This window comes from Empidonax traillii, unplaced genomic scaffold, assembly GCF_003031625.1.
Source record: "Empidonax traillii isolate 1590-97213 ecotype Southwest subspecies unplaced genomic scaffold, ASM303162v1 scaffold1327:size137700, whole genome shotgun sequence".
In the NCBI taxonomy this organism is placed as follows: domain Eukaryota; kingdom Metazoa; phylum Chordata; class Aves; order Passeriformes; family Tyrannidae; genus Empidonax; species Empidonax traillii.
Window position 1 is genome coordinate 82,139 of NW_020956520.1, and position 17,649 is coordinate 99,787.

A 17,649-nucleotide genomic window follows, 5' to 3' on the forward strand; every position below is an offset into this window, starting at 1 on the left:
GCACAGGATCCATGGAGCACAGGATCCATGGAGCACAGGATCTATGGAGCACAGGATCCATGGAGCACAGGATCTATGGAGCACAGGGGCCAGGCTGTTGCCAGGGGCTCAGTGCTGATGAGGGCACTGAGATGGCACTCCCTGCTTGTAAATCCTGCTCTGTGCCAGCAGGCTGGAATGCAGCTGGAGTGAGCAGGGAAACTGAGGCACGTGTGGCTTCCCGAGTGTGTGCAGTGAGAAACCTTGGCAGGACAGACATGGAACAGGAGCAGCTGTTTCACAATGCTGTGTCCTGTTCCCTAACCCAAATCATCCCTTTCATTTTGAGGATATTCTTGATTTTCAGTGGGCAGTTGCACAAGTAGCTGAGTGGGATTTGCCCCCCAGGACTGAGGAACACACCCAGTGTCTCTGCTCGTGTGGTGACAGCAGCTTCCTTAGTGAGGACTTGCTTTGCCTTGAGGAAATCCCCTCCCTGTGTCTCCCTTATCCCTGGCTGAAAACTGGGGATGTGTTGTCTTTTCTGTAAAACACACTGAGATCCATCAGTGCCAAACATCTGGTGAAGGTTGGGCCTTACTGGTGCCAGTTTTTGCTCTCCCTGCCTGCAGGATTTATTTAAGTTCTGCCCCTTGTTATTTTCTGTAATAGAGCCCACACAGAGCTTGACTCAGACTAAGCCCAGTGTAGTGTTGATTACTCTGATTTCCTTTTGAGCCATTGCAGTATTGCATTTTTATGGGTAGTGAGCAAAGCCTCAGGAAACCTGTTTGGTCTCCTTGGCCATTTCCATCCTGTTGCTGTGACACCCCCTCTCCTCTGCTCCCTTCCCCACCCAGACCAGCACATCTGGGGCACTTTGGGAGCTACGAAGGCAGCTCTTGACTTGTTGCTGTGAGAGGAAACGAGAAGACACGTGTCAGTGCCCACACACACATGGATAGGGCATGCAGTAAAAATTAGTTCAGCTGCTTGAGAGTATTTCCCAAAGTGTTTGACACCATCCCTACAGTTTAATCAGAACACTCCTGTACCCCTTGGCAGAGATCTTGCTGCTCTTAAGGCCCCTTTCCTTAGGAACAGCTGGAGAATCCAGTAACTCTTCCACCTCACAGCTCGGCTTTGCAAAGGCAGATGTGGAGTTTTCAGTTTCTTGCCGTGCTGGGGGCTGTAGTTCTTGGGATTGTGCTCGTGGCAGGCTGTGATTGATGTTGTCAATCTTGTGCAGGTGGGAGATATCGTGTCCGTCATTGACATGCCACCAAAGGAGCTGACCTCGTGGTGGAGAGGAAAACATGGATTTCAGGTAGGCACAAGCACCAGAGATGATGATCAAACTTCAATAAAGGCAGGTAATTCAGCAGTCTGTTTGTTCCTGGAGCTGCCCAGGGCTGAGTGTGGGGATGAGCAGGGTGTCCTGTGTTGGTGCCAGGGCACTTCCCTTGTCCCTGGGCTGGGGCTGGAGCACACCCAGGGACTCCGTGGGAAGGTTGCTCCCTGCCTCCCGTGGGAAGGAGGGCCCTGTGATGGACAGCTGGCCTGATGTTTGTGGAAGCTGTGCTGTCCCCCTCCAAGGCAGCTGACACTGTTGTTCACATCACCCCGTTCCTTCCAGGAGCTGAAACCAGCTCAGGCAGAACGTCGAGGGTTCCGAGAACTCCAGTTGACAAAACAGTGGCACTGACTTGGACAAGCCACCCATCCAAGCTGTGCTCTCTGGGCTCTGTAAACCTTCCAGCAGAGAGATTTAGACTGAATTTTCACAAGGTCCTGAACATAGCTGGGAATTAGGCACCAAAACTTCTGTGCCCAAATGGCTCTGTCCTTCCATAGAGTTTTATTCCCTCATTTTTTTCTCATTTCTCATTTCCCTCTTTTATTTTCTCATTGTAAATGTAAAAGATGAAGAAGTCTCTATTAACAAAGCAAACCCCAAAGCTGCTGAAGGTTGAGGGGTGTGACCTGTGCTGTGTTTCATGTTTCAGCTCCTTTCAGGCAGAGAGGGATTTTGATCCAGCAGCTGCTGTCTGTGAGGGAGTGGAATTGTGAGTTTGCTCTGGAGAGGGTCAGAATTGACCAGACACTTGTGTATTTTGGCATGGAAAGTCTTCTCAAGGTTCCTCAGCTTTTCCCTGACAGACCTTTCTGTGCCAGGTCCAGCTCGTGGCCCGGCTGTCAGGGAGCAGTTGGATCTCCAAACACCACAAATCCCAGCTGGATGCAGTGGTAGTTAAATGATCACACTGCTGCCTGACCAGCCAGAGCTTTTGTTGGCTCTGGATCAGATGTGAGAGTTCAGATAACATCTAATTTGTACAATCAGAAGAGCGTGGACATGTGATACCTGCTCTGAAATTAGATTTGTCTCCAGAGTTAACACATTGATATTGCTTGAACAAACTTCTGGGTTTGAACTGTGTTATGGCTTTGCTGGACTTTTGTTCTAATCTTAGAAGCCTCAGAGCTTTATTTGCTGTACTATTAAATAGAATCATAGAATGGCTTGGTTTGGAAGGGACCTTGGAGATCAAGCAGTTACAACCCCCAAATATTAAGTGCTTTAGTACTGCTTGGAATGATCAGGCCATGTCACATTTAACTTCCAAATGAATCAGTAAAGCAAAATAAAGCTACTTTGTGATCTGGGCATGAGTGTGGACACTCTGCACACACTGATGGATTACCAGGGTTGGTAATAATTCCATTATTCAGTGTGAGCTCCCTGCCTGCCATCAGCCTGGCTGAAACTGGGGCTCGGTCTGAAGAGTATCACTGGTGATTAAAGGCACAAAAAGCAAGGCAGCTCTTCTGCAGTTTGTCACTGCCTTGTGCCTCCCAGATCAGATCCCATTGTGCTTTCCCAGCACAAAACCACATTTGATGAAGCTTCCTGGAAAAGGATTTGTCTGTGTCCCTGCACAGCCAGGCTCCTGACACCACAGACCTGAACAGCTGCAGAAACACAGCACCATATTCTGGCTTAGCAGAAAATTAGGGGTGGAATAATCTTGTGTCCCTTAATTACAAGCAGAAGTCTGTCCCCCTGGGCTCAGATGACACTGAGCCTCACGCTCTGTGCAAGTTCAGCCCTGGGTTTGTGGCTCCTGGGTTTGTGTTTCCCAAGTGCAGACAGAGAAGTTGTGTTTGAAGGAGCTGCTGATGGGGGAACAGCCCACTGCCATGTTCCTGCACCAGACCTAGAGATGTAGCAGTGCACAAGTGCCCTGGATGAGGAGTGTGGAGGGGAGGAATGTTGTTATAGTACTCGGTGTAAGTACTTTATGATAGGCAAACAGTTCTGTTCCTGTTTAGGAACACTGTAAAAGTGATAGCAATCTGTTGATCCAGTCATTTGAATTAATCAAATAAATCACCAGAGCCTGTCTTGCCAGATAACTGTGATTCTGAGGGCAGATAAAAGGACAAAGTCCTGACACCAAATATTTGGACAGTTTGTTCATGTTTTTTCTCAGTTTTTTGCTTTGTGCTGGGGAAGGAGCAGTGTTTTATCAAACCCACCACAGCCTCCATCATCAATCATGTCTTGATAGGAGGAGAGCAAGAACAGGATAAAAAAAAATCCCCTGTTTCACTGAACAGGGGGGGAAAATTCACGTCTTGACTTGAAAAGACTCACCTGGTTTTGTGCTTTCAGAGCAGCTGTGGGCTGTGCCTGCCTGGGCAGGAGGACACGCAGTCCTGGGCAGGAGGACGTTGTCCTGCTCATCCCCATCCTGTGGGATAACGGGAGGGCTGAGGGATGGACTGGGGGCAGGTCAGTGGAAAGCAGGTGGGACAGGCCAGTGTGAACTGCAGCCTGGATCCCCAGGGTCAGGGTGCTCCTGCCAGGCAGAGCTGTCCCTGGGGAATGGCTCACCATTTTGGTTGTCCATGGATTTCCACGGTTCAGTGCCTTGCTCCCCTACCTGAGCTCACCACTGCACTGCAACACTTCATCCTGTGCAAAACAACCCACGAGGCTTCTCAGCATCTTCTCTGCTTAAGGCAAAATGATTTTTTAAAGACATTTTTCCTCGAGCCTTTTTTCTCTGCAGATGCTCTGAGTGTGAGTCACTGCTTTCTTTGTAAGATCGTTACCTAAATTACAGCCACCTCCACATTACCAGCCTTCCAGCCTTCTTTGTTCTCCTCTGCCTTTGCTTCGTGCTTTGTCTTTTCCAGCAGTGACTCCGTGTCAGCTGAATCACTGGGGACAGGCCCTTGTTTTAATGCACATCCACTGCCTGTGGATGCTCTGAGTAATTCTGGATTTTGGGAATGGTTTCACGAGGGGCAGAGCTGCCCCACAGCAACCCTGTGAGGTGACAAAACTGGTGTGTGCAACTGGAGGGGGACTTTGACTGAAATTTAAACCACACTTTACATTATGTCAAAACAAAGAGAAAAACCACAACCAAAATGACTCAGACAATGTTTGATTTGCCGTTTATGTTGCTGGTGCTTTCTCACTTATTTAAATTCCCTCCTCATACACTGAAAATTATTATTGTTATAGAGGAAAATTATTATTGGCTTTTCCCCTTAAAACCTCATGTAACTTCCAGTTTTAGCAGCCACTGGCACGAAAGTGAAAAATAAATCTATAGTAGCCATTGCAGAACTGTTTGCACCACCAGCCTGAGCCTTCCCCCTCTGGTTAAGGTGTGTTGGGAATTTTTTAACCTTTAGATGACCTTGCATTTGTCTAAATTTATACCCCCCTGGCTATTAATTTTCGGACGTTGCCAAATCCTTTAATCCTGGCTCAAGCTCTAATAGTGCCTTGCTACATCTGTTGAGATTAACTCTTGGACTAAACTCCTTTATTTATACAAAATCATGGAAAACTTTCCATGGGGAGGAAAAGCATCTTTTAATTGGGTGGGAACGAGGCACAAGCTGTGGGTTGTGACCCTGGTGACGATCTCTGGGGGATCTTGAGATAAAAGTTAGAATAAATAAGTCAGAAAATGTAATTCATTGGACTGTGAGCAGTGGGGTAACACCAGGGGGCTTGTCAACTTGTGAAAATTCTTTTTCCCTAAAAAAATCCATTGTAATTATTGGTGTGAACATGGCAAAAGCGATACACTGAGAGCAGGTATAGTGTTTGATTTGGGTTCTGAGCTCTCTAGGAGCAGTGACATAACCACTCAGGGTCTTTCATTTCTGAATTCCTGTTGAGTGTATTGGACAGTCCATCCAGAAACAGGAGGAATATTATGGGAACAGTCAAAGGAAATGAGTTCTGACTGCAGTGTGGGACCTGGGGTTGGATTTACATCCACACTGAGATGATTAATGGAAGGTTGGGGGCCCAGTACTCCAGGTTTCATTACACATTTTAGGCACAGACACTGTGGGCAATTATAAAAGTTCTCAGAGCACTGGAAATGGAAAGGAAGTTCATCCCTTCAGCTGTGGAGTGTCCCAGGTGATCGTCTGTGTGCTGGGCTGAGACTTTCCCTGGATGAGCATATTTTTCCTGATTTAAAAATTGTCTTCTGCATCTCTTGCATGGGAAGTGTCCAGCAGAGACTCTCAGGACTGGAGTTGGGGGAGGTTCAGCCTGGAGGAGAAAAGGTTGTGTGGAGAACTCAGAGCACCTTCCAAGTGCCTGAATGGGCTCCAGGGAAGCTGGAGAGGGACTGTGTTTCAGGAACTGCAGGGACAGGACGAGGGAGGATGGGTTCAAACTGACTGAGGGGAAATTCAGCTTAGATATACAGAAGAAATTTTTCACTGTGAGGGTGGGCAGGCCCTGGCACAGGTTGCCCAGAGAAGCTGTGGCTGCCCCTGGATCCCTGGAAGTGTCCAAGGCCAGGTTGGACGGGGCTTGGAGCAACCTGGGCTGGTGGAAGGTGTCCCTGCCCATGGCAGGGGGTAGCACTGGATGATCTTCAAGGTCCCCTCCAATCCAAACCATTTTATGGTTCTGTGATTTAAACCCACGAATGTTCTGTTTAAATCCCAGCACTTCTGTGCCTGTCCCACTCAGCCTGTTCCTCAAAACCTCCCAGCAGAGCAGGATCCCTGAGCTGCCTGAGGAAGGGCCCCTGGATGCCATGCTGATGTTCCTGCTGCTTTTCTTGTGCTAATTGTCCCATTTCTACCTATAAACTGTACAAAAATCAGCACTATAATTCCAGGACACCATCTCCTGGCAAAGCTGGCACGCCCAGCTGAGGGAGTGGGTACAGCCACACCTTGTGTAGGGTTTTGGGAAAGGCTCTGAGAGCCACTGGGGCAGAATTGTGATGCCCAGCACAGTCCCAGTCCCAGGGAACCACAGCTCAGGACAGTGAGATGTGCTGGCCAAGTGCTGCTGTTCCAGGTTCTGTTCCTGAGCTCTCAGAGCCTTCACAAAATGCACATTCCAAGTGTGGAACATGAAGTGTGATGGGTGACAGTTTGTCCTGTACTTGGTTAAACCGCAGCCCTGCTGGATTTTGGGGGTGTGGGAAGAGGAGTTATCTGCTGGTGTTATTAGCTGTTGCTTCCCTTAGGGAATTTGGAATAGTTCCAGTCTGGAATGTTTACCAGGACACCCCACACATGACACTTCCACTGGGAGGTTTATGGGGGAAAATCAACTTGGCGTAGGAAGGAGATGAATTTTTTTTTTTCCTCAGAGACAAAAGGGAGTTGTGTAAGATGAATAAACAGAGGGGGAACTGTGTGCCAGGCCTGGTGCTGACTGCCCTGTGCCTCCAGTGGATTTCATGGATGTGGGTACATGACTGGCAGCATCCAGGCCCATCCACTGGCTCTTTGCCACGTGTTCTTGTGGCTTTGGACCAGACTGGGGCTGCCTGCAGTGCCTTGGTGCTTCCAGCTGTCCCATCACGTGCCTGACACAGGCCAGGAAATCCTGCCCTGCCTTGGATGGGGTGTCTGGGAAAGGGGGTGGTGCTGGAGCTCTGTGTCACAACACAGGAGCTGGGGTGTGACAGGGAAAAGGGTCTGGAAATAGGAAACCAAGGGTAAAGGTTTCCAAAGCTCTGCTCTGGTCTCTGACTTTCACCTGGCATGGGAGTAAAAAGTCTTTAAACGTGCTCAGTTTGAACACTTCACTTGTTACCCACACTCAGCAGGTCAGGCACAAAATGGTTTATGTCTTCAAAGTGTCTTCTTCTGACTTAGCAAATAAGAAAGTGCCTTTTTTTTCTGTAATGGGCCCACCCCATGCAAGTACATTGGCCCATATTTGATTTCGGTTTTCCAAGGGGATAAAATGTTAAAGTGCTTGTGAGTGTTGTGTTTTGGCAGTGAAAAAGGTCGAGTGAGGTTTGAGCAGAGATGACTGAGATGATGCTGAGAGCTGACACATCTTGTTCTCTGCATTAAATTTCTGTTAGAGAGCTCCAGCAAACCCAGCTAAATCCTTTCTGTCTCTGAGTTCCACTCGAGATCTAAGGGTGTGTAGGCACTTGTTGCAAGTTGAATTATCTCTGTCCTGTGTACAGGCTGAGCAACCACACTTATAAAATCATATTTTACAGGACTAATGATTTGGTTTGTAGAACCTTTGCCTTTTTTCTTTGAGAAATACTAAATAACTGTGATAACTAATCTGAGAAGTTCTTTCTCTCATGCTGGCCATTTGATGATGGATAATGTTATGGGGCATGAGGCCAGGGGAGTTCAGGGGACATATTTAATTAACAGTTGCTGGTTGAATAGTTCAGATCACCCAAACCAATGTTCTGCCTCTCTCTGTTTCCCCACAGGTTGGATTTTTCCCGAGTGAGTGCGTTGAGCTCATTAACGACAAAGTCCCTCAGTCCGTCACCAATTCGGTGCCCAAACCAGGTATGCAAATCTGCTTTTTTTTGGCTGCAGGGACCTGAAATGGAGTTATCCTGGTGCTGCCCCGTGCCCAGCATCTCATGTACATGTATCATGTGTGTTGATCACCCTCTGCACGTGCCACGTTCCTTCTCTGTGTTGGTCACCCCCATTTCCTCTCTCTGAGCAGCTCCCACTGTTAAATGTCTTCCCCTTGTTGTGTAAACTCACATCACCATCCATCTCCTGCCTGACTTGAGAGATTTTAAGCTTGTAAAGAATTTTAGATACTTTGAGCAATCTATAATTAGGGTTTCAGTGCTGGTGTGCAGGGAGGGTTGCATGTCAGGGTTTTTTTTTTTTTGTTCAGAACACACAAACAGAGTGCTTTTGCTGACTGAGATGGGATAGATTCATCTGGTACTGGAAGGTTCTTGGTGTTTGAGGACTGATGGAGAAAGTTGGATAGAACAGAACTTGTGGAATCCTGATTGCTGTGCTCTGGGTGTGTGGCTCCATCTTCTTCCCCTGCCTTCTGGACAGTTCTGTGTGAAATACAGGCAAGTTAATCCCAAGCTCTGCTGAGGAGAGGAACAATAAATAGAGAATCAGGTTTTGGATCTGATTTTACTGTCAACCTCCCCGCGCTTCCAGTATGCACTGGAAGGAATCACACTTAGTTGTGGTGGCAGAAATTACTGGGGGTGAAGCTTTTGTTTATTTCTGAAATTTCTAAAAAATACCTATATATTACCATAGATGAAGATATTTCTGTGTATCTTTTCTATCAAGAGAAGCAGTTTGGATTTGCAGATCTTTCTTAAAATGTTATTCAGCTGGCAAGTTGAGTTGATGTTCAACTGGTGTTCTTTTCATTCCTCTTCTCTTATTTTAATGGTGTTCCTTATCTTAGAAGATTGCTGGCTTGGTTCTTTAAGGCAAACAGATGCAATTAAGAAGTGTCACTTTTTCTAAGGGCAGTAAATGCATTTTATCAGATCAAAGCTTGGGAGTTTGGGCCCAGCAGTGGAAAGTCGTGGTCACCCTGAGCTGTGAGTGCTCTGTGTGTGCTTTGGAGAGCTGGCAGTTCAGGGGAATGGTGTTCCCAGCCACTGGCACCTCCAGCCTTTGTTATTCCTGGGAATATGCAGATGCATTTGCTGCAGGCAGTGGCACAGAGATCCCTGGCTGCAGCAGGGGGGCATTCCCTGGGTCCAGGATCTGCCCTCCAGCAGGCAGGGCAACTTCAGGCAGGGCAGCTGCCCAACCCTGATCAGGCAGGGGCAACTTTAAACCTAAAATAAGCACAGGCCAGGCCAGTAGATACAACCATAAGTGTTTATTACTGAACATGGCCCAGGCAGTGAATTAGCTGGAGCTGCTGGTGAGCAGTGTCCTGCTCTGCCCTGGTGGGAGATGATGGAGCAGCAGATGAACAGATCCCCCTGGGCTTTAACAACACCACGTGGGGGTGGATTTCCTCCCTCAGCCTGGGAAATGTTTGGGATAAAGTGGACACCAAGAGCCCAGGCCCTGTTAAAAGCACTGAACTGGGAGATGCTGCCAAGCCACGAGGCTGCCCTGCTGACCTGCCCTGGGGGCTCTTTGGGGGTGCAATTAAAGGCTCCTGGAGGAGAGCACTGATGAGCCTGCAGATGTGAGGAATTGCTGGAGTGATGGTGCAGCTCACTCTGTAATCCTGGCCTGCCCCTGCTCTGCACACAGATTCCTGATAGGAGCTTTTTGGTGCATTGTGGTTTTTATTCCAGCTTTTACCTTGGAATTAGCAGCACTTGGGTGGTGGAGGAGGAGTCTGGAGACTCTTCCATGAGTGCTGCAGAAGTTGGTGGGAGCAAGAAGGAGCCAGGGAGGAGGTTTCCATGGTTAAGGCTCTGTTGGATGTGGTGCTGGAGGACTCAAGGAATTCTCTGCTAGAGGGAAAGTGCTTGTGAAATACACTGGGGGTTTCTCATACTCTTAAATGTCCACATCAGTTATCTCCCCTCTTTACCTCTGTTTGAAATACCAGATTGACTTTTCCCAAGGATCAGAGCCTTCCCTAAAAGTCTCACTTGGAGCTGTTGTCCTCACTTGACATTAGCAGGGTTATTTCATCTCGAATTAACGGGAAGTTTTAGATCTGGCCTTGATAAGCCCTACTTATAACTGGCCAGCTTTATTTTCTTTAATCAAAATATGATGTGCAGAGCATCCAGGACACTGTGTATCTGCAGAGAGAAGCTCTTTGCCACTAAGGAATTTCCAAACACATGTTGGTTGATTGTCCCTGGATCTGGCTGGGTTTGAGGAACCTGATAAAAAGCAGATGGAAAGCAAAGAACTTCCTGCCCTGGGTTTCTATTATGATTTCTAATTAGAGGGTTTGATGTGCACAAGTGGTGGGGACAGCATTTTAATAGAGCCATAAAATATTGCAGTGGTCTCTAATGCAGTTCAGATGGGAGTGGAACACAGGGAATGGGAGAGGAGGGTTGGGATTGAGGGCAGACTCTGCTTTTAAACACTGTTTTCACTGACTGTGGAAGGATGGGCCATGCAGGAAAACGTTACTCAGTTCTGAACAGTCAAAATAATAAGAAAGAATGTTGGTTTTGCCTTGAGTCAACTATAAAATGTATTTAACAGTGAAGTTTAGATTCAGGAGGTGCTGGAAGGGCCCTGTTGAGTGCTATTTCCCCCCCTGATTGGGCTAAGCCTGTGCCCTTCTTTTATTCATGTTCAGTCCTGTAAGAAAATGCTTTTTTTCCAGTTGGGATGCAAACTGCTTTCCCAATTCCTTCTATTTATGTAAAAACCCCTGTAAAGATCCGGGAAGGTTCTGTGGGCTCATCAAACCCCTCATTTCTGGAGCACTTTCCTTTTTTTCTAAATTCTTCCCCTATTTTTACTCAGACACAATGCTGTAATGATAACTTATCAGCCTAAATTGTTATATTGAATCCATAGCTAATATGTCATAGCTGAGACTGTCAATTTAGCTGAATTTCAGTGCCACAGTAGATGGAATCAGCTCGTATTTAGGGAGATCTTTAGAGATCCAGGATAAAGGTTGCATTTGAATTTTAGATACTTGGTGAGAAACGAACCTTTGAAATATTCATTGTGCTGCTCAGAAGGAAATAAGTGGGAATAGCTGCTCTGTTTGTTCCTTCTAAGTGAATATTTGGGCATTGCCTGCAGGCTGTGGCTGTGTTGACTCTTCCCATTCCCTCCTGTCCATCTCTGGTTGGTGTTTTTTGGGCACAGCGTGTTTCTGTCTGCGTGTCTGTGTTGTCCCCACTCGTGCTGGTGGCACAAGCAGCTCTCCTCAGCTCTCTGTTCCGCTCCATCCTTTTTCATCGTTCTGGATGTAGTTTAACAAAATTCAACTCCCCTCTCAGCCCTCTCCTCATCCATCAGTTTGTTCCTTGTCTTTTTCCTAATGAGCAGCATCTTGCTGGGACCAAACTTCACCTCAGGGACCGTGGTGGGGTCGTTTGGGGGAGGTTTTGGGCACAGTTTTTGCAGAGGAGCTGCTGATTTCAGGGGGGAAACACGGAATAAAGCTGAGGTTTGGATGGGGACACTCAGAGCTGAAGGGAAGAAATAAATAAAATAAAATAAGCATTTTTTTTAAAGCTTCAGGGGTCATTTCCACCGGTTCCTCAGCCTCCTTTAGGACGAGGAATGAATAACCCAGCAGCTCTGCCCAGCTTTATGGAGGAGTTTTCAAATTCCTGCCTCATCCACTCATTTAATTCAGATTTAACAGGTAAAGACGCTCTTACAGTGCAGGACTAAGGACGCAGTAAAGGGGACCTGTTAGTGTTATAAACTGCTCTAAATGACTAATTTTCTTTTTTAAAACATCAATAACAGATTTATCTAGGTCATCACACCCAGCACAAATAATCCACTGAACTTCAGGAGGATTGAAATTTAGGTCTGGCTCAGGCAACAGGCTCTGTCCTGACCTGCTGCAGACTCTGGTCGGTGCTGAATGAACTCATTTTAACTGCAAAAATGCAAATTGAGTTACATTCACTGCGTTAGAGCTGCTGGAATCAAAACAGGCTCCTCAGAGCCTGGCTGTGGATTAACAACCAGGATAAAAAAAGCCAGAATAAAAAAAAAGCTTGTGGGTTTTTTTTTATTTTAATAAAAATTAGGAAGAAGAAGAAGGTGCGAGTAAAACTTGAATTCTGCCTGGGTTGAACAGCCATTTGACACCAGTGAGAGCATCATGTCTTAATTAGTGCTTTTACAAGGAAAATATGGGAAGTTAAATGGACATAATTAGTACCAGCCTCGTTAATCTGATGTAAACAAACCAGTTGTTTGGCGTTCATGCAACTTGTCTCATTAAAGCTGAATCAAGTGCAAATTTATTGAGCCAGGCCAGGCATGCAGGTCCAGCAGGGAAAGAGAGAGGGAATGAGCCAGCAGGAGACACACACTGAGCTTCCAGGGCTGCCAGAGCTCAGCACCAATCCTGTCCCAGGATTTCAGTCTCTCTGTGTTGGGAGATCAGACCTGGACGTGCCTTTCATGGGCAGGGATTGAGGAGGAGAGGCCAAGGGGTGGGAGGGTGGGAATGGCTCCTTAGGAGGCATCTGAAGGTGCTTGCAGGGATTGCCCAAAGTTCTGGGAGCTCCCCAGGATTGAGCCAGTGATGATTTCAGCAGGTCAAGGCCAGCCTGCTCGTGGAATGCCAGGGTTTCCTGAGAATCAGGGGTTCATGGGATCGCTGAGGTCGGAAAAGCCCTCTGAGATTGATCCGGTCCAGCCGTGAACCCACCTGAGCGTGTCCCCCGGTGTCACATCCACAACCCCTGTCCTGGGCTGCCTCCCTCCCACCCAGAAATCCAAATTAACCTTTGGTTAATTTGGATTTCTGGGTGGGAGGGAGGCAGCCCAGGACAGCTGAGGCAGAGCTAAATCTGCCCTCTCTGCAGCTCCTGATTTTCGGGAGGAACACAGCAAGTTATTCCCGGAAAGATTCTGAGGCGTCTCAAGATCATTTCAGGTGTCCCAGAGAAAAATTCTGAGGCGATTCTTCTTCTTTTTTTTTTTTTTTGCATTGGATGAAGAGCAAGGAAAAGCAGCTGTTTGCTTTAGCACCATTAGAAATGGGGGAAAATCCAATCTACAGCCAAGCCTTGTGCTGAGAGGCCGAACCTGCAAAACGTTTGGGTTTTTTTTTCAAGCTGGGACATTCTGGGTGGGAATTGCCGGACCCTAAGGAATTCCCAAAGAGTTTAAGGAATAAGCTTTGTATGAAATGAGCTTGTTTTCACTGTGGGTGTGTTTTAACCAACTGTTTTTTGCTTGTTGTTGTGGTTTTTTCCCCTCCCCCATTTTTAATGCTCCCTTCCCAGTCTCCCCAGCCCATGGAGCCCGTCCAGCGTCCTGGAGCTACTTCCCCCCTTGTACGTTTTCAATGATTCCTTTTTCCTCCCTCTTTCATTCTTTCCCTATTTCTCTGTGTCTTCTTTTTCCCCCCCTTTCCTTTTCTTCTGTACATTCAGGTCAGTAGCACTGATGCCCTGGAGGATATTTAGGGAAACCCAAACAACCCTTTGTAAAAGCTCTTTGGACTTAAAATAATGCAGCAGGGAAACAGCAAAGCTGATGTTAACTCTTTTCTGGAGGTCAGAGAATCATTTTGAATCCATAAAAAGATTGAAAATATTAAAAAGAAAGAATTTTAAGTGCGAGGCAACCAAATATGAGTGTCAGTGTGAAAGAAAGAGAAGGTCAAAATGAGTGGTGGAGTGGATTTAAACATGGCTTTCAGTGCTTGTTAGAAGTTGACAGTCTTCAGAAGCCAAGATTCCTTTTTCTTTTTAAAGATCAGGGAATGCTGTTTGTGCTCAGCATCTCTCAATGCCCCAAGTGAACTATTAAGTGGATTATTTATCCAGAGTCCCACTTTATGTTGCCATGGTCCCTCTTAGATCCTGCCAGTGCTGCTCTGAACCTCGCAGCAAAGCCAGGTGTCAATAAAACCCGGGCCTGTTTCTGTAGATTTATCAATTTTTGCAGTAAAGGCCTCATTTACACAAATCAGCTCCCCCTGGGATGGTGTTTGGATTCCATAAACGAGTCTTAGGACTGGAGATGCAAATCTGTACAGAGATATAACATATATAATATTCATGTGTACATATATTTTTTGCCCAAGCACATGCCCACCTCCAGCCTGTTGCACAGAGACGGTGCTGATCCCCCCCCTGCAACGTGGGAAATGGGGATGTGCCTCCCATTCCCAATGTTTCCTCCAGGAGGAGGTTGGTTTTTGACAGCAGACTTGTTTCTGGTGGGAGGACTCAGCTTCCTGAGCGTGTGCCAAGGGGATCAGATGCCTCCAGCCAGAAAGGGAGGGAGGTCCAGGAGGGAAAACAGCATTTTGTGTCAGGTGTATCATGGACAGTGAGGTTTCTTCCACTGCACATTCCCAAACCAACAAGAGCCAGGGCATATTTAAACTGGGATGGGGTTTTCAAGAGTAAAGATAAAACTTTATTGTTATGACTGGCCATATCCAGTGATAAATAAATAACCTGCCACAAAGTTGGGGAGGAATCAGAATAACAAATTCTGGTAAAATCCGAGGAGTTTCCTTTGGGCACACAGGTATGGAGAAAAGATTTTTCTGATTTTTTTTTTCCCCACTTCTGTAGTCAAGTTTCTCGAGTCTGTGAGCAATTCCTGCCAAGGATCAGTAGCAGTTCAATTCAGATAACACAGGCAGGGTTTAGACCTGTCTCTTTTATTCAGACAGAGTTTAAACCTGCCTGTTTTTTCAGGCAGGCTTTTTTTTTTCTCCAGGTTTTTAACATGAAAACAAGGCATGGCCACATTTCTGGTTGCTTCATGCGACTTGAGGGGTCAGTGTTCACCCCCCCTCCCCTCTGAGCTGTTTGTAAGAAGGAAGATTTCGACACCAGAGCAGAGCTCTGCTATTTCTACTCAAAGGTACAAGGCCTATTAGTGGTTCTGCTTGTTTTTCCTGTGAAATTAATTCCTTTTGACAGCCATGGCCCTTTGTGAGTCATGTAATTGCCACAGAGATTAGAAACTTGGCCGGGGCTGCTCACAGAGCCCCACTGGGAGCTCAGGAGCCACATCCTCCCATCCCTCTGCACTGTGCTTCTTGTTCCTAAAATCCCTGTGTACCAGAGGTCGTGGTTCTGCTCCCAGGAATTTATCCAGGGTTTCATGTATCCCTGTGTTTTTGAAGTGTGGGAGCTTTGGGGTCCTGTCCAGGCTTTGCTGGTGGAAGGGGGAAGTTCCTTTCAGATGGGCTCGTGAGGAAGTTTTTAGACACTGAAGTTGTTTTTTGGCCCTTGTCTTCCCCCAGGTAAATGAGCTGAGCTCTGGATAGGGAGGAAAGGGCTGGAACAGGGTTTGTGACTGGGACAAAAAGCCCCTGACAAGAAACTCGAGGTCCTTGGTCTCCCAAGCAGCCCAAAGGCCATTCCTGTGCAAGCTGTGCCTTGAAAATCACTGATTCTCCCACCAGCATTTGCCACCCTAAACTGACATCCATTTTATATCATTTTTTAACTCTTTATCCAGTGAAAACTCTCTTTAGAGTGTTCACCCAGTCCCAGAATCCCAGACTGCTCTGGGCTGGAAGGGACCTTAAAGATCATCTCGTTCCACCCCCTGCCATGGGACTGGAATTGGGAATTAGCCTGGGTACACTGTGGTCACACCTGAGCCAGCCCCAAGCCCAGTTGTTCAGGCATCCACCTTCCTCCTCAGCAGCTCAGATTTCTGGGGATTTGGGTGCTCACTGACTTCATTTCAGCTCAGATTTGGGGTTCACCCAGCTCGTTTCAGCTCACCTCCTCTTTGCTGCCCACCCTGTGAGCTCAGTGCATCACTTCACTCCTTTTTGCACACAGACATTGCCAGGCAGGAATAGTTCAGGCCTAGAACAAGCCAGAGAAGCTCCAGCTCTTCATGCCCAGCACTGAACTCTGCATTTCTCTCTCCGTGTTGAATTGCTGGTCTCCTGCAGGAGATATTTAATTTAACTGTGTCCTCGCTCTTGCCTTGTGTCTGCCCCTCTGCCCCTTCCCCCCTGCCCTGACCCATGTGCAGATTGGGAGATGGATGGTGTAAAACCAGGCTCTGCACATGTTGCCAAGGCTCTGAACCAGCCCCACCTGAGCTCAGGTAGAGCCTCTCATGCACCATCTCTGTCCTAACCAAGCCTAACCCTGTGTGTTGTAGCAATAACCCCTCACTAACTCCCTAGCTTTGCTGACAGAAGGTAGATGTAGTTGAAATAGCGTGTTATGAGGTTTTTTTATATTAAAACCTGTTGGGCAGAAACCTGGTTCTGAGCATCCACCTTCTCCCAGGCAGATTTTCTGCTGGTGGTTTCGTGCAGATTCACTGAGTTCAGGTCTTGAGGGTGATGTTTAACACCCCTGTGTATGAGTAGCCACGTGGATATTAATCTGTGTATCACAATTTAGCTTCTTTTTCCCCTCCAGCTGCTGAATTGCTAAATATAAAGTGTTCTTCTTTCCCCAGGCTTTCAATTTGGGCCTCAGAGAGATCTATCCAAAGAGGGTTCCAAACCCTCTGTGACCACGCTGTGGAAGAAAGGACTTGCTTGAATGAGAGAGGAAAGAGATGTGGTTAAATGCTGCAGTTTTCTGGCAGTGTAAACGTGCCCAGATGCAGAGGGAGAGCACAAAACAACTGTGCTGTGTTGGCATTGCCATGACAACCTTCTGCAGCTCTTCAAAAAGTAGCATTAGGTAAAATTAAAGTGTTCCAGTGGAACTGAGGAGCTGAGATGTGTCCCTGGGACATAAACAAATTCATCCTCACTTGTTGAGAGGTGTATTTGACAACAGGCATTTCAGTGTATTTGTTTTGTTAAATCCTACCTGGACTTTTGTTCCTCTTGAGTGCTTGGAAAGAAATAAGTGGAATTTTAGGAGAGGCATATCCTGCTATCCAACAACTGGTATAGCATTTCAGTTTATTAAAGAGGCCAGTGCTTGTGCAATTCAGTGATTTAAGTGCTTGCTAAGTGCCAGGCATCTCTTCTAATTGTATTTCAACTGACTGCAAATCTTCTTGTGGTTTATGTGTAAAGCTCTGCCTCTGCTGAAATCCTTGTCTGGCTTCCCATTGTACCTCCTAAAGTCACCAAAGGCGGATTTATTTTTAAACTAGGCTTTAGGGCTTTATTTCACTGCCATAATAAGTGCTGGATGCTTGCTTTATAAAAAAAAAATATTATTTTGCTGGTAGTTTGTGTCTTGGATACAGCAGGAATGTGCAGCTTCACCTTCCATTGTTCTGTTGCATCGTTTGCTCTCAGGGCAGTGAGTTCTGGTATTGCTGACTGTGAATTGCTCCAGTAATTACCTGGTTTTAGGAGAAGGGGATTTACTGCACAGCTATAAGACTGGTTAGTCTTTTCAGGTCTTTAAATCTGAAGTTCAAATCAGAACGGCAGCAACATTTTCCTTAGTTTTTCCATTTCCTTGGAGTCTTCTCTTTGCATCCCTTGTTTCAAGTGATTCTTCCCCCTCCTTTTGTTCCTTCCCATTTTTTTTTTGGCAGAAATAGGAAGGGATGAGGGCTGTGGGCTGAGCTGTGGAAGTGCTGCTATATCCAGGATTCATCTGGTGCTCCGTGGAATGTGCACCATCAAATCTGCCATCCTGCCGGAAAAGTGGGAGTGGGGAGAGAGAACAGCTCCCAGCTCCTGTGGGCTGGGAAGGGATGGCCAGGAATTCTGCATTACAGGCTCTGTGTTCCCTGGCCAGGGAGGGCTGGGGGTGTGGGGGCATCCCAACAGCAGCATCTGTCCTGCTGGGGACTGAG

General features: G+C 46.9%; 1 protein-coding gene across 1 annotated transcript in view; it reads left to right on the plus strand.

Annotated features, from left to right (window-relative positions):
* Positions 1-17,649, plus strand: part of LOC114069661 (rho GTPase-activating protein 32-like) — a gene marked incomplete at its 3' end in the record, with an annotated part of 122,021 nt that overhangs the window by 66,462 nt on the left and 37,910 nt on the right. The window contains exons 5-6 of the mRNA XM_027906607.1: positions 1,229-1,306; positions 7,731-7,812. Coding sequence (XP_027762408.1) covers positions 1,229-1,306; positions 7,731-7,812 — 160 coding nt within the window. The remainder of the gene's footprint in view (positions 1-1,228; positions 1,307-7,730; positions 7,813-17,649) is intronic.